General features: G+C 39.1%; 2 protein-coding genes across 5 annotated transcripts in view; both read right to left on the reverse strand.

The window, feature by feature from the left end:
• The window catches only part of RAB3GAP1 (RAB3 GTPase activating protein catalytic subunit 1), a 1,043,110-nt gene that overhangs the window by 216,976 nt on the left and 809,449 nt on the right, over positions 1 to 16,685 (reverse strand). The window lies entirely within an intron of this gene.
• CCNT2 (cyclin T2) overlaps positions 7,230 to 16,685 on the reverse strand; it is a 38,350-nt gene continuing 28,894 nt past the window's right edge. For 3 of the 4 annotated variants that reach the window (XM_050750981.1, XM_050750983.1, XM_050750984.1), the window contains 2 exons: positions 11,933 to 12,003; positions 7,230 to 11,406 (listed from right to left, as the gene is read on the reverse strand). In XM_050750981.1, coding sequence (XP_050606938.1) covers positions 9,988 to 11,406; positions 11,933 to 12,003 — 1,490 coding nt within the window. In that variant the 3' untranslated portion in view covers positions 7,230 to 9,987. The remainder of the gene's footprint in view (positions 11,407 to 11,932; positions 12,004 to 16,685) is intronic. The other variant, XM_050750982.1, reaches the window with a different exon arrangement.

Below are 16,685 nucleotides of genomic sequence, written 5' to 3' on the forward strand. Positions count from 1 at the left end.
TAGTTCTGGTAAGGGAAGGATGAGTCAACACACAAATTTTTCCAGAGACCTTTGCTCATTTCATCTGAATAGTTACCTCTGTTGAGGTCATCCTTCAAATACTGCCATTCCCAGAACATTAGTAGACCTCACAAAAGTGAGCATGGATGAGTTAGTAGTATTACAAGTCATTTTAAGTTGGTGGATTAAGCTATATATATATATATATATATACACACACACACACACACACACATTTTTTTTTTTTAAATCTGAGTCTTAAACTCTATTGCCCAGGCTGGAGTGCAGTGGCATGATCTCAGCTCACTGCAACAACCTCCGCCTGCCAGGTTCAAGTGATTCTTTTGCCTGAGCCTCCCGAGTAGGTGGGATTACAGTTGCCCACCACCACACCCAGCTAATTTTTGTATTTTTTGTAGAAATGGGGTTTCACCATGTTGGCCAAGATGGGGTTTCACCGTGTTGGCCAGGTTGGTCTCAAACTCCTGACCTCAAGTGATCCACCTGCTTCAGCCTCCCAAAGTGCTGGGATTACAGGCGTGAGCCACTGTGCCCGGCCAGGATTAAGCATGTTTCCATTGCTGTTGATCTTACTCATCCACTAAACTTCGCATCTATTGTTGTGGTTTTTTTTTTTTTTTTTTGAGATGGGAGTCTCGCTCTGTCGCCCAGGCTGGAGTGCAGTGGAGTGATCTTGGCTCAGCACCACCTCTGCCACCTGGGTTCAAGTGATTCTCCTGTCTCAGCCTCCCGAGTAGCTGAGATTAAAGGCACCTGCCACCGCGCCTGGCTCATTTTTGTAGTTTTAGTAGAGTTGGGGTTTCACCATCTTGGCCAGGCTGGTCTTGAACTCCTGACCTCATGATCCACCCACCTTGGCCTCCCAGTGTTGGGATTACAGATGTGAGCCAACATGCCCAGCCAGCACCTATTGCTCTAAGCTATAGTCACAGATATTTTTATTGACTGCCATCATTTCAAGGTGGTTCAACTACAAATTACCTTTAGGAGTATTCTAATACTAGTATCAGGATTTGTCAAAACCAACCTGCTTTAGTTTTTTTTTTTTTTTTTTTTTTTTTGAGACGGAGTCTCGCTGTGTCACCCAGGCTGGAGTGCAGTGGCGCGATCTCGGCTCACTGCAAGCTCCGCCTCCCAGGTTCACGCCATTCTCCTGCCTCAGCCTCTGAGTAGCTGGGACTACAGGCGCCCGCCACCACGCCCGGCTAGTTTTTTGTATTTTTAGTAGAGACGGGGATTCACCATGTTAGCCAGGATGGTCTCGATCTCCTGACCTCGTGATCCACCCGCCTCGGCCTCCCAAAGTGCTGGGATTACAGGCTTGAGCCACCGCGCCCAGCCCGCTGCTTTAGTTTTTATGAAATAAGTGTGAAATGCTGTCCAGGTGAGGTAAAAACAGATTTTACTTTGGACGTGTAACATTAGATGAGTCTTTGTCGGTATGCCTTTTCTTAAATTTCTTTTTTTTCCATATTTAAGAAATTAAGGGAAGAATATGTCCTTTATTTTACTTGCTTGTATCTCAACATGACCAGAAACAACGTAACTTTGAAAGGTTAGGGCTTATTCCTTTTCCATTTTGGAGGGATTTTCAGCATTCTTTCAAATCTGATTATTATATTGGATTTTAAAGCAACTATTTATAATCAAGCCCATTAAACCCTATGGGGAAAGGGCAAAGAGTAAGACATGTTAATACTGTGTATAGAGATCACAGTAATAGACACATGAAGTTGGTGTTAACAAGTTTACTCCTATTCTACTGAAATATAAGGATACTGAAGACAATTTTGGAATATTGAACAGAAACTTCAAAATGCTGAAGTTTTGGCTGGGCAGGGTGGCTCACGCCTGTAATCCCAGCACTTTGGGAGGCTGAGGCGGGTGGATCACTTGAGGTCAGGAGTTCGAGATCAGCCTGGCCAACATGCTACAACCCCGTCTCTACTAAAAATACAAAAAATTAGCTGGGCATGGTGGCGTGTGCCTGTAATCCCAATTACTTGGGAGACTGAGGTGGGAGAATCACTTGAACCTGGAAGGCAGAGGTTGCAGTGAGCCGAGATCGCACCACTGCACTCCAGTCTGGGCAACAAAAGTGAAACTCCATCTCAAAAAAACAAAACAAAGCAAAACAAACTGAAATTTTCAATAGGCAAGCCTTGGTCCTCAAAGCTTCTGTGTTTTTGTTATTCACTGTGTTTAAGACATGACCAATTGTTTGGAATTACACTCTTCATTATAATTGCCCACGTGTGCTTTCTTCCTTTTGAAGAGGGTCTGAAAGGATGTTGGGAGTGGAGGTAGGTTGGGGCTGGGATAGCTAGCATTCACTGAGCTCTCGGCAGAAAAAGGCACATCATTTCTTTCTAGCTGCTGATTGGGATGGCAGTATCCTTCTTCCTTTATTAAACAAAGAACAGGGTTCAGAGCTAGCTTTCTTAAGGCTATCCAACTCAAGGTGGGAGTTGGATTGTCACCCATAAAGCTCTTCCCTGCTGCCTCCCACAAACTCATAGTTTATAAATGGTAGCAGTCACATCCTAGTTTTACCGAGTCCAGTGAAATACCACTGTGATGACGATAGATACAGCAGTCCAGTTCTTGATTTTGAGTACTTTAATGGTGTGAAAAGCTTTTCATTGTTCACTTAGCAGTAATACTGTCCTCCCTTCCATGAGCATCACCCTTTTCACCAGGCACAACCGCTGAGTTTTCAATCACATTGAAAACTCACATTATGTGCTAAATTCCTGTATACTCTGGGCCCAAGCTCAACCAAATACATTTTAACCCCCAAGTTCTAAAAAGTAGATCTACAGCATCTCCTTAACTGTAACCTACTTTAGTCATACACTGTGTAATGAGTAGCTCCAAGATAATAACCCACTTAATCTGCTCAAGGAGCAGCCAAAAGCTACCTACCATCACCTACCAGGCCGTCTTTATTCTTCATACGAGCTGCACTTAATTCAGTTGAAAGCAGCTATTTAAATGTAGAAACTTGCATTTTAAAAATATTTCCAGGTGATTCTGCCAGTTAAAAAATCTCTGGTGTAAGCAACTTCTATCTCTACTGGTAATAAAGTTTTAAAAAAGTTTCTATATGCCATTACACTGTCAAGTTTATAGAGGATAGTGCTTTTTCCTACTGACAGGACATGACATTATGAAAATCCATGGCTGAATTCATCCATAAGGCAGTCACTAACAGGCTGACGTGAAAGATGAAAGAAAACTGGCCTCCTCAACTGTGTCTGAACATTTGAAAGGTCTAAGTAAGATTCTTAATTTCATGGCAATACAATAAAAATCTTTCATCAGTGAGGCCCTACATTGTATTGGGAGGTGGTGTTGAGGGGAAGGAATAGGCAGGCCATATGCTACAGTTAAAATAAAAACATACAATTTATTATATTGAAAAGTGCAGGGGGCAGGGGTGAAGGAATACACAAATGAACTTGGATGAGTTTGGTTAGATTGAATTACTTGCTTTGTAAAGTTAAAACCCATCCAATTTATTATGATAATAGAACAAGCCCTTACTGATGTCAGTACCAGTGAGACAAATCTCTTAACTGTGATACAAAAAGTATTTGTTACATTTAGGCTGAAAATGTTTTATTTTTAATTTTTAAAAATTATTATTGTTTTGAGATAGTGTCTTGCTCTGTTGCCTAGGCTGGAGTGCAATGGCGCTATCTCGGCTCACTGCAACCTCTGCCTCCCAGGCTCAAGAGATTCTCTCCTGCCTCAGCCTCCTGAGTAGCTGGGACTATAGGCATGCACTGCAATGCCTGGCTAAATTTTATTTTTTAATAGAGATGGGGTTTCACCATGTTATCCAGGCTGCTCTCGAACTCCTGACCTCAGGTGACCCCTGCCTTGGCCTCCCAAAGTGCTGGGATTACAGGCGTTAGCCACTGCGCCCAGCCTGAAAATGTATTTTAAAAGTGATTTTTCTATCCTAATTCTACTTTATCAAAGTTATTGCAATTAGCTTGCATTTTCTTTCACGTGGAAGGTGCAGGGTAATTGCTGGGAAGGGGAGGGAAGTTGGCGAGCAGCCTTATTAAAGAACAGCTTATGTTTAAATATTTTTGAAGGGGCCGGGCGTGGTGGCTCACACCTGTAATCTTAGCACTTTTGCAGGCAAAGGTGGGCGGACTGCTTGAACCTAGGAGTTTGAGACCATCCTGGGCAACATGCTAAAACTCCATTCTACCAAAAAAAAAAAAAAAAAACCACAAAACCAAAAACCCAACCCAAAATTAGTCAGGCACATGGTGGCACATGCCTGTAGTCCCAGCTACTCAGGAGGCTGAGGTTGGCTGATCACTTGAGCCTGGGGGGCAGAGGCTACAGTAAGCCAAAAATCACACCACTGTACTGCAGCTTGGGTGAGAGTGAGACCTTGTCTCAAAAAATAACAAATTTTAAGTAGGTAATTCCCCTTCCAGATAATTGCAATTATTTGTGCTTTTTATGGGAGTGATGCAAGAGGTTAGACAAGAAAATCTTAAAACAGAAATCAGAATGAACAATTTAAGAGAATTCTGGACACAGCAGGAATGCAGTATTTAATACGTTCCAGTTATACACCTGGATTGGCCTTCATCATTCCATCCAGTATCCCAAATCTACCCCTCTATTAGGATTCTCTTTAATGCTATTCTATCTAGCTTTCCTTGACAATCCAAGCCTTACACAACTCTATGACGAACAGGTACGACTACTAACACTTTATAGGGAAGAAAATCAAAGCATGAGATCAAGTAATTCGCCCAGTCATTCTGTTATTAAATGGTAGGGCTGAGACTAGAGCATGGACCATCTAATCCCAGAGCCTGCACTCCTGAATGATACATGAAATTACTTGGATAAAGGGTCAATTATACTAGAGATCTCACATTTCCCAGGGACTGAAAGTTACTTCTGTTGTTAAGGAGTCTCACTTTGTCTCCAAGGCTGGAGTGCAGTGGCACGATCTTGGGCTCACTGCAACCTCTGCCTCCTGGGTTCAAGCGATTCTCTTGCCTCAGCCTCCCAAGTAGCTGGGATCACAGGCACGCGCCACCACACCCGGCTAAGTTTCGTATTTTTAGTACAGACAGGGTTTCACCATGTTGACCAGGCTGGTTTGAATTCCTGACCTCAGGTGATCCGCCCGCCTTGGCCTCCCAAAGTGCTGGGATTACAGGCGTGAGCCACTGCGCCACACCTGCAAGTTACTTCTGATTCACATCAAGACATGTTAGAGCCTTGGATTTATGTTGTCAATAAACACATTTTATTAGTTCCTTGTATGGATAAGAAGCTTAAAGTCAATGACTAATTCATGCCATATACACATATTCCTGTTTTAGATTTTCTATTAGCAAACATCCTATTCAATTGTTGGGAGTTTTGAGTACATTCAGAAAATGAAACCCCACAATCACTGTTTACAACAAATGAGTACATGAATTTTTTCTAATAAAATGAAGCTGCTTAAAAAACAAAACATGCCTTAAAAATAAGAATGTACTCATCACTTACTAAGAATGTACTCGTTATTAAACAATAGGCAAATCAAACAAGCTACTAAAGCGGCAATGCTCGGGATTTTGAGTTTCCGCCCCATACTTGAAAATAAAGGAAATTAGACGGCCCTCAAACCTTTGAGATAAATGGATTCCACAGTGAAGTTCAGTTGCCTGTATGAGAAGAGAATTACTCCTAGCCATTCAATCTTCGATGCATCTTATCAACCTACTTAAGCAATCTGTCAGGCAGAATAGGTAACAGTAAACTACAGAAAGGTGCCACAGAGGCAAAAACTGGCTGTGCCCAAATCGACACTGCAGAGCAGAAAATGAATGTATGGTATTAGGCCTAAAACATTTTGAGCTCTTCAGTCCCACTGGCAAGATGTATTAAAGATAGATGCTCCAGGGAAACTAACAAAACAAGCAACCTTTTGATTTCAGCTTCCATATATGTCAGCTTACAGCGATTAGGTTGCTCACTGATTTCTGATATTAACGTATCAGAATGTGATTCTCAAATTAGTATCATAGCTTGGTACCCAAGGTCAGAGAATGTGCTGCTTTTCCAATGCAAAAATTCCTGTCTAAATAAGCCCATCTTAGGGCGCATGAAATTAGCACCTACTGTCCCGTCAACTCATTTAATTCAAGTGTGAGATTTGTTGATCCCTCATCTGGGTAAAGGTAGTCAGTGAATCCTACTGCCTCCCAAGACAGCCTCTGAGGCAGTAATCAGGTTAGAAATACTGAATCCACGATTCTTCCTAACAAGAGCCTCCAAATATTCTCAGCAAAGACATCCTAAATTTAAGCAGGTATGCTTTTCATTTGGATAAAATTGGAAATCGTGTAATATCTTGAGAAAGGTTTTCCTAAGATGTTATCACATTAAAAAAGTCCCCATGTCTATAGTAAATGCAAAACCCTGAAATATCTAATCAACTAACTGTACTCATGAAGTGCATAACATTCATGCAGCTATAAGCAGTGGTTTATTTCTAAGGTTGCCTAAGGAATACAAGTCAGCAATTTAAGTTCTCAAATATAAAGGAAAATGTGCTTGAAACCTTTTAAGGCAAGGGTATTTGGTACTAACAAAAACATTTCATATTGGTTCTCTGAAAGAGCCCTCAAGTAGTCATTTCTAGTTCAAAGAGGATAGGCCAAAAAAGTTAGGTATTCTATGTAATATTAATACAATCTGTTGCTACAAAGTAATACAAGCAGCTACTCATGACATTCAAGAAACCATACATCACGTTAGAAATTTCTTTTAGATGACTCTGAATAAGAACTTTAACCAGAACGAATCTGCACAGAGGAAGACCAAGGTGCACATTTAATTGCTTTCAAAGATAAATCTATGGCTGACAACAGGACTTTGTTGGTATTTACATACCTGCAATTAAGAAACTGTGAGGTTTTACCACTACAGACTACTACTGCCTGTTAAGTAGGCCTCTTAAGAATGTTTCAGTGAACAAATCACCCCTTTGCTTTGGTTCTGAAAATATCTATTTTGAAATAGCTAAGGCAAATATTTAGAGGGACACAGTTCAATATTGGAAAACTAGCTGGAAGAGGTAGAAGTAAAGCCTTTCTTTGCAACGTGCTTCTGTGTAAAGGTAACAAATCAGTGATCTAGGGAAAACACAACTTAAAAATGACTCACTCTTTTAAAGGACGTTCAAAGATAATGCTTTTTAATATTTCAAATATTTTTTTTTAAATCTCATCAAAAATGTTATCACCTTAACAGTACTTTGCACATGTGGAATTTCATACCTAAATTTGAATCTATTTTGGTTTATTTATGGCTACTTGCAAGAGTCACAGTAATAATGTCCACTCATCAGTCTTTTTCTTTGGTAGAGCCTAGTGGGACCAGGCAGATGAACTGTTACGCAAATGAGATGGATAAAACAAATTCATGATAGTATGAATTATAAGGGTTTCTGTTTAATGGAAATAAAACTTAAAAAGGATTCCATATTTATCCCCATTGTTATTCTGGAAGCTTAATATCCTGTTCAGGGGTTAAGGAGTTTGAATAGCTCACACAATCCTGTAAAAATGACAACTGGCTGCCCTTTAATAAATAAAGTCATTGTAAAGAATTACATTTACAGAGTGAAAAGTGAATACATAGCATTTCAAATTCAATTTTGGAAGTACTAATAAGTACTGACCCATAACAATATACACTAGCTATCTTTTTAACTGTCCATCATTAGCACCAATGAAGATTCAATAAAATTACCTTTATTCCCACATCTCAAAACAATTCTGCAAATTCTTAGTGAAGTTTAACTATAGTCACAGACCTTAAATATTCACATTGTTATCTATGTCTACTGAAAATAAGTTCACTACTTTTCTGGATATTCTTTACAAAATCTTATTAAAATTCCTGGTATTATCACCCCCAATTATACAGTAGCACAACCACCTTATGTAGTTTTTACATGATAGCTCTTGTAGAGGTTTCACATCTAAATTATCAAGAAAGCCCTTCCCTCCCTCATCTTGCACTCGCTTAATTCTATACTAGTCCTTGGATTATGTACCACTGTAAAAGTATAACTGTATCAAAATTACCATGTTTATGGATACAATATTATGCCATACAGAGCAACAAAGTTACATATAATGACAAAGATCACTAAAGTTATGCAAGACAAGAACAAATGTTAGGACATGCTACCTAGGCACAGTCCCTACAAAGAGGCTCCTAAGTACCCCAAGTTCAAATAACATTGACAAAATAAAGAACAATTATCTTTAAAAATTATAAAGCTATTAGATAATTGCTAAATAAAGGTAGAGCACAAGATTAAACTCTAATATTTACAAACTGCAACATACTTGAGTAAAATTACAATTGTGCACATATCAGTGGCTTTGTAACAAAAATACAGAAAAAAAAAATTGTTTTCAGTTCAACAAGAGGTTGAATCCAATCAATCTCAAATATACTCAACTCAAAGATTTACCACAGAATAAATTCAAGATTAGCTGATAAACAAGAGCCATATTACTGGTGTTTAGGACAAAATCTAAACAAGTTAAAATCCAATGTTTGATCAGAAGTCAGATGACTGTGCAAACTTTACCTCAACAGAAATACACTGAGATGTGCAAACAAATGTAAAACCTCCACTAGTGGTTTGCCTAGGAGGCTGACCTCTTCTTTCTTACAGAGCTTCCTGATAACCGTAACTATAAATACAGGTACAATGCACAGTCAGTAATCTTTTCTTTTTTATTTATTGTTAGAATATAAAAGAATTGAGAGAGCATAGGTTTAATTTCATTTTTATAAGGAAGACTACATTTACCTGAAAAAGAAATATGGCATCACACACAAACACGCTTCAGGGAAGGAGTATATTTAAGAATGTGGTGTCATTCTGAATGCTAAAGGAAAAGTGATCCCTGTTTACTGCTAAAATATGTAGTGTAAAATTCTTTAAAGGAAACAACTCACTAAGTCTCTACTAGGTAAGTTATTGTGAATTTAGTTTTCAAATCACAGTAATCCACATAACCATTATTAACAGCTCTGTTTCATAGAACTGCAACAAGCCAACAAACATTTAAATGCACTTCACATCAAGAGTATGTAAACTTTATTTTTTCCTCTTCAAGCCTTCAGAAAGTTAGGGGCTATTTCAGCAGCCAATCTGGTCAGAACCTCTGAAGGCAAAATTTCAGTGCCTCACAGTGTACGTGACCATCTGTGGCACTGCATACACATCTGGTAGTGAAGTGTCCCCTAGCAGTGGCTTCCAGTAAGGCCTAGAGTTTAAGGTTAACGTAAAAAAGTGCCACCTTTGTTTTAGATTAGTGATGGACTCTGACAAGATAAAATAAAGTTATTCTGTATATTGTTATACTTACAAGCAGCTCCAATCCTGAGTATTTATGGTAATATCTAAACATACAAAAATGTATGTACATTTTTCTCCACTTTCTTGTAAACAGTTGTCAGTATACTGTTTTATCCCTTTATCTTTGAAACATGCAAATCATACATACAAGTATAAATACACAAAAGAAAACAATTTACACTCATTCAAAAGCCAAGCAACAACAAAAAATAGCTACAGTATTCAAATCATAAATAATGAATGCTTGAGGCATCTTATATTCCTAGAAGCAGCCAGCCATTCATCCTAATGTTCTTAGCTGCAATTGTAGAAATACTGAGTTTTGCACCTTCCATGCTTTTACAGTATTTATAACACTATCATATGTGGAGATAAAGACTTGTTTACTATAATCTCTTCTTTTCAGAATGAAGAATAAAGCAGCACTTACAAATATTGAAGCAGTGGCAGCAACAGCAGGGGTTACCACTGCTAGATCAGAAGGAATTTTTCCATTCTAACAATTTTTAAATTAAAAAAGTAAAGGAAAAATTGACCTAAACAAATTATTACATGTTCATTCCTTGGGCACTTAACAGCGAGTCCAGCATGTCGAATGTGTCTTTGTAGTCCATATGCTGGCTGCTTGTACTGTACTCGTGATTGGCATCAGGACCGTTGGTCTCCACTGGCTTCTTGTCCAGTTTCACGAGGGTGCTGAGATGTCCGTAGCCCACCTGGTATGTGACAGGGGGAGGAGGGGGTAAGGGATGGTTAAAAACAGAGTTGTGAGAGGATATATACTGCTTAACAGAGGAGGAAGAACTAGATGAACTACCTGAACTTTTGGAACTTTTGCTCATTTTGGAGTGGTGGTTGTGAGATGCATCATTGACATGCAGCCTCTTCCTTGAAGAGCTGGAGCTAGAGGAAATGCCATCACTGCTCAGGCCAACAGGACTCCTCAGAACAGTGGGTGGTATTCCGTCGGCACTGTGTTTACTGCCACCACTGCTGCTGCCACTATGCGAGTGGGAATGCTTGTGGCTGCTGGTGTGGTGGCGGCTGGAAGGATGCTCCTTGTGCTTCTCCTTATGGTCTCTGCTAATATGTGGGCTTGAATGCTTGCTCTTCCCACTGCCTTCATCAGAAGAGCTGTGTCTTTCTGAAGAGGAAACTTTTATTTTCATTTTCAGTTCTTCTTTACTGGCGCTTTTATCAGTGGGTGGTATTGGAATCCGTAATTTCAGTGATCCACTCTTTTCCTTTTTATCTGCCATGTATTTTTCAGTATTTGCAATGGGTATTTTCATTTTAATGGGAGAAGTAACAGAACTGCTGCTGGCTGCCTGTGACTGCCCTTGTTTGTGCTGCTGTTCTACCTGGGCAGCTATATAATGATCCCTTACATCAAGATCAAGAGTTTCTAGTTTACGCTTTTCTCTATATTTGTCTAAAGACATTTTCTGAGGAATTATTCCTGGAGTAGCAGAAATTGGCCCATGGTGTTTACTGCTCCCTGCTTTATGAGTATATTCTTGCTTAACAGAAGAATGATCTGAAATTTTGTCAGGTCTGTGATGTAATCCTGAATGCAGTGATATAGAAGGTCCCTGCTGGAAGTTGATGTTGTATTGGCTACCAGACAAAGATGTCTCCTGTTTCTGTGAATATATCTGCTCTGTCCTTGCTGAGTCTTGATGTTGAGGCCATTCCTGGTGTGATGACAAACCGTATGAAGTACTTGGCATTCCTGTTGCTAGCACTGACAAATTATCAGATGTATGGCTGTCTTGAACAGAAATATTTCCTGAATTTAGAGGTACTGGTGCAGGGAATGCTGATGTAGATGGTTTCTGAAAACTTGGGTTTGTAGGCACACCAGTGACACTATCTACTAAAATGGAATTCTGGACCAAAGATGAACCAAGAAGTGGTGTCTCTGATACCTGTCCATCTACTTTTGGTTTCCTAGCCGCCTGATTAGCCTAGTAAAATAAAACACAGAAGAAGCAGTGATATAGAAAAATAATTTAATGCAAATTTCTTGTCTTATAAAAGTTATACATTAAAAACATTATATATTAAACATATGGAAATAAAATGACCTGGGGTTCAAGGTTTTAATGTTGCTAGTAAATAAGTGCCTTATTTAGAGGTATAAAAGAAAGCTATAAAAAACTGAAAACACCAATTTTAGAATCAGATACAAGTTAAATCCTAGCCCAGCACTTGAGAAAGTAATTTAACTTGTCTAGGCTTCAGTTTCCCCATTTGTAAAATGAAGAGGATACTTTCATCATAATCACTGCGAAAAATTTTTTAAAAGTATAATGTACTTTAGCAAAGTCTACTGGACTCAGTAATTGAATATGTGAGTATATGTAACTTGAGACACGCTGAATTATTCAGGAATACGGCAAAGATTATTAAACCACAAAAATTCAAACTGGTTAGCTATGTAAATGTTACATAAAAGACTGAAATTCTGTTAAACCCTGTCAATTCTCTTACCCTCCAGTTTCGAATCTTCTTCAACCTATTAGGCGTTTTCTCCAATATTTGTAGAAACTCATGTGTTAGCTCTAAAAATAAAATTTAAATTTGAAACTTAGAAGGTGCCTTTAGGATTTAAACTTCTCTTAAGTGGGCAGTATTAAAAAGGAATGCTAGGAGTTCATCTACTTCACTTTTACCCTCCTATTCAATCCTCAGCATATACAGAAGTACACACAACTCTCAACCGGCATTTTCAAAGCTGAATCCTTTTGTAACGATTACTTTCCCTCCTGATTTTACTTGCTTAATTCGAATCTCCGGAAAATCTAGTAGCATTAAAAATAATCCCCCCCCCCAATAAAAAAATCTTCATTAGGCAAACAACACAGTAATTTTTGTTGCAGGCAAGATCTATCAATAGATTCTTTAAAATTAGTGGACAAAAATTGGAGGAAAAAGGTTATTTGTAAAATCCCAATGTATCTTCCCCATGAAATGTACTAATTACAAAGAGAAAAAAAATAGTGACTTTAAAGTACAGAAACCACTTTAAGGATACCACTGTAACCAAGTGATCACAGTTGTCATTACCAGTTTTTGTACCCCTTGATATGATGCACCAAACAAGACCCAACCTACTTCTACGGTATTCTTGCTCAAAATACGTAACTTCAACATAATAATGAGAAATCGTCAGACAAACCCTAACTAAGGAACACTGTATAAAATGACCATTATTCTTCTAAGTGTCAGTGTTATGAAAGACAAGGAAAGACTGAAGAACTGTCACAGACTGGAGAAGACTTGAAGGGACATGTCAACTAAATGGAACATGGGATCCTACAACAGGAAAAAATATGGAATAGTGAATAAAATATGTGCTTTAGTTAACAGTATTGTACCAATGTTAACTTCCTAGTTTTGATAATCATAGATTGTTATGTAAGATGTCAGTATCAGGAGAAGCTGAAGGGTATACAGGGAACTATGCAATATTTTGAGTTTCTTTCTTTCTTTCTTTCTTTTTAAATAATAGAGACAGGGTCTCACTATGTTGACCAGGCTGGTCTCAAACTCCTGGCCTCAAGTGATCCTCCCATCTAGGCCTCCCAAAGTGCTGGGATCACAGGTGTGAGCCACCACGCCCAGACTTTTTTTTTAAAAAGGAAAATCCCTCCAACTATACTCATACTTCTTAGGAATCAACACTATTAATATATTAGCAAACTATCTTGGTTGTAATTTTTTCTATCAATTTTCTTAAAATTTTGATTACAATGAAATGACCCACTTTTCCATAGTAGTGTGGTTTTGATGAACTATAGTTTCATTCCCCCAAAATAATGTCATTAATAGTTACTGGCCACTCTCAAATATTCACCAGTCAAATACATTAGAATACCACATAATATTAATAATGCCAATTCAACTTCAATACTGGGGGAACCTCTATTAGTAGAGACTACAGGTTCATTTTGTAATAGCAAGCTTCTTTGTAAACTATTCTAAGCCAATGTTAAGATTGACAATTCAGACAAGCTATAATTTAACCATTAATCTTTCAAGATGTAATTTCCTTGACAATGTTATGACTAGTCCCTGCTAAAGTCTCATGAGCTTTTTCATCCAGTTTGGATGAAAAAAAACCCTAATGCCCAGACCTTCACTTCCCCATTTGAAAAGAAAAAGAAAAAAAAAAAAAGACTATTTTTCTACTTTTGGGTCCAACATTACCAAAATTGTTTTGACTCAATTTCTGTAACAACTTGGTTGTAAAACATTAAATACACTTCAAGTTCTGGTCCAAAATCTGGTACACAAAATGTAAGCTATGTTTTTCTTAAGTATCCTACTGTATTAAATTTTATAGCAGAAGAACAAAAGAATCTGTTAAATAATCCATTAATGTAATTAATTAGCTATATGCACAAAAATCACAGTATGTGCCTAAAATAGAGGCCCTTCTCTCTCAAAGCTACTGTCTAAGCCAATGTTCTTTTCTGGAACATAGTTGTTAAGTGATTTCAGTAAGTAATAATACTAGTATCACTGCACTCTTAAGATTCAGATAAACCTTCATGTCTTTTTATTTTTTTCCAGAGAGGGTTTCCTCTGTTGCCCAGGCTGGAGTGCACTGGCGTTATCACAGCTCACTACAACCTTGACTTCCCAGGCTCAGGTGATCCTCCCACCTTAGCCTCCACAGTAGCTGGGTCTATAGGAGTGCGCCACCACACCCGGTTTGTGTGTGTGTGTGTGTGTGTGTGTGTGTGTGCTTTGTATTTTTAGTAGAAACGGGGTTTTGCCATGTTGCTCAGGCTGGGCTCAAACTCCTGTGCTCAAGATATGTGAGTGACTGCACCCAGCCACATCTTCATGTCTTAAATTTTGAATTGCCTTTTTGTGACTGACACAGAAAAAAAGGGCTGCAAAACATGGTGAAAGTCTTAACGTATCAGGTCTCCAAGATTCTTATTCAACTGCTCTCCAAATTAATAAACTTTACCTTTTTCAGAATGGAAATGAGGAAGCTCCTGCTGTGTCAAAAAAACCCCACATAAACCACAACCTAACCTCTGACCTAAAGTCAGGATAAAAGGCAGATTACTTTTTTGTGATCTTTTTACTTCAGCACCAGGTATATAAACTATTTTTGTTAAGATTATGCCTACTGGCCAGGCGTGGTGGTTCAAGCCTGTAATCCCAGCACTTTGAGGCCGAGGTGGGTGGATCATGAAGTCAGGAGTTCAAGACCAGCCTGGCCAACATGGTGAAACCCTGTCTCTACTAAAAATACAAAAATTAGCCAGGCGTGGTGGCACACACCTGTAATCCCAGCTACTCAGGAGGCTGAGGCAGATAATTGTTTGAACCCAGGAGGCGGAGCTTGTGGTGAGCTGAGATTGCGCCACTGCACTCTAGCCTGGGCGACTGAGCGAGACTCTGTCTCAAAAAAAGAAGAAGAAAAAAAAAAAAAGATTTTGCCTACTTAATCTTAATCTAGTGACTATTAAACTAAAACAATGATCTGGATAACCTGATTTTCAAGCTATAGAACAGATAAGCCCTCACTGAGTTTTAGATGTCATTTCAACTCATTGAAGATTTCCTTTCCTCTGGATAAACTCAGAAAAAGCCTCTAACAATTTAAGAAAAACATTATAATCATGCAGCAATAATACAGCATGAGACATATATTCTGGGATAATTTTTTCCAGGTGGAGAACAAAATAGAAAATAAAGGGATGAAACAAAGAAGCATATTTCACAAATAAGAATAGGCAAACTATGGATAATTGGCCAAACATGGCTGGTCATTTATTTTTGTCAACAAAGTTTTATTGGAACGCAGCCACACACAATCAGTTACAAACTGCCCTATGGCTGCTTTCCGGCTGCAATGGTATAGTCGTATAGTTGCAACAGAGACCTTATGGCCCACAAACTCTAAAATAGTGTTACTCTTTGCAGATCCCTATTTTAAAGAAACACTTCAAGCAGGGCATGGAGGCTCAAAAACCTGTTATCTCAGCCCTTTGGGAGGCTAAGACAGGTGGACTGCAAAACCCCGTCTCTACTAAAAATACAAAAATTATCTGGGCGTGGTGGCATGCGCCTGTGGTCCCAGCTCCTTGGGAGACTGAGGCACAAGAATCGCTTGAACCCAGGAGGCAGAGGGTTGCAGGGAGCCCAGATTGCACCACTGCTCTCCAGCTTGGGGGGCAGAGTATCTTGTCTCAAAAAACAAAACAAAACAAGGCCAGGCACAGTGGCTCAAGCCTGTAATCCCAGCACTTTGGGAGGACAAGGTTGGCAGATCATCTGAGGTGAGGAGTTTGAGACCAGCCTGGCCAACATGGTGAAACCCCATCTCTACTAAAAATACAAAAACTAGTTGAGTGTGGTGGCTCGTGCCTGCAGTCCCAGCGACTTGGGAGGCTGAGGCAGGAGAACTGCTTGAACTCGGGAGGCAGAGGTTGCAGTGAGCTGAAACTGCACCACTGCACTCTGTCGCCTCGGCAACGGAGTGAGACTGACTCAAAAAAAAAAAAAAAAGTGTTATCTGTTTTCTTTCTGAAATCTACCGTACGTGGTTAAAATGCCCTAATCCCAAGAATCTGCCATTTCTGGCCAGCTTCTTTTACTTCTCAACCAGAGGAATTTCTCATCAAAACATCCCCAAAATTCCATGCTCCTAATTAACAGAACACATACGCACAATTTCTCCTTGTGTATTCATATTTAACAATGTAAGGCAACAATGGTAATACAGAGCAAGAAACACAATCTCCTGAAAATCCCTTTAGTTTACTGCTTCACGGTTAACACTCAACTTTCAGTATACACATTTAAAACTCAACAGAATTAGTATACTTTAAATCACTATTCTTATCTTGTCAGCTTATGGAATTCTAAACCTTATCTATTTATTTTTTAAGTCCTGAAAAAGCTTTAGATATCTGGTGGTAGTTAATATATACCAGGCTAGAGTAGAGCAGTGCCTTCAAGGCTTACTGCAGCCTTGACTTCCCGTGCTCAAGCGATCACCCCGCCTCAGCCTCCCAAGTAGCTGAGACTACAGGCGTGCACCACCATATCCAGTCAATTTTTAACATTTTTTTTGTAGAGACAGGGTCTATGTTGCCCAGCCTGGTCTTGAACCTCTGGGCTCAAGTGATCCTCCTGCCTCAGCCTCCCACAGTGCTGGGATTACAGGTATGAGCACAGCTTCCAGATTCAATTCTTTTTTTCTTTAGGCTGATGAATT

This window comes from Macaca thibetana, chromosome 12 (assembly GCF_024542745.1).
Source record: "Macaca thibetana thibetana isolate TM-01 chromosome 12, ASM2454274v1, whole genome shotgun sequence".
Lineage (NCBI taxonomy): Eukaryota > Metazoa > Chordata > Mammalia > Primates > Cercopithecidae > Macaca > Macaca thibetana.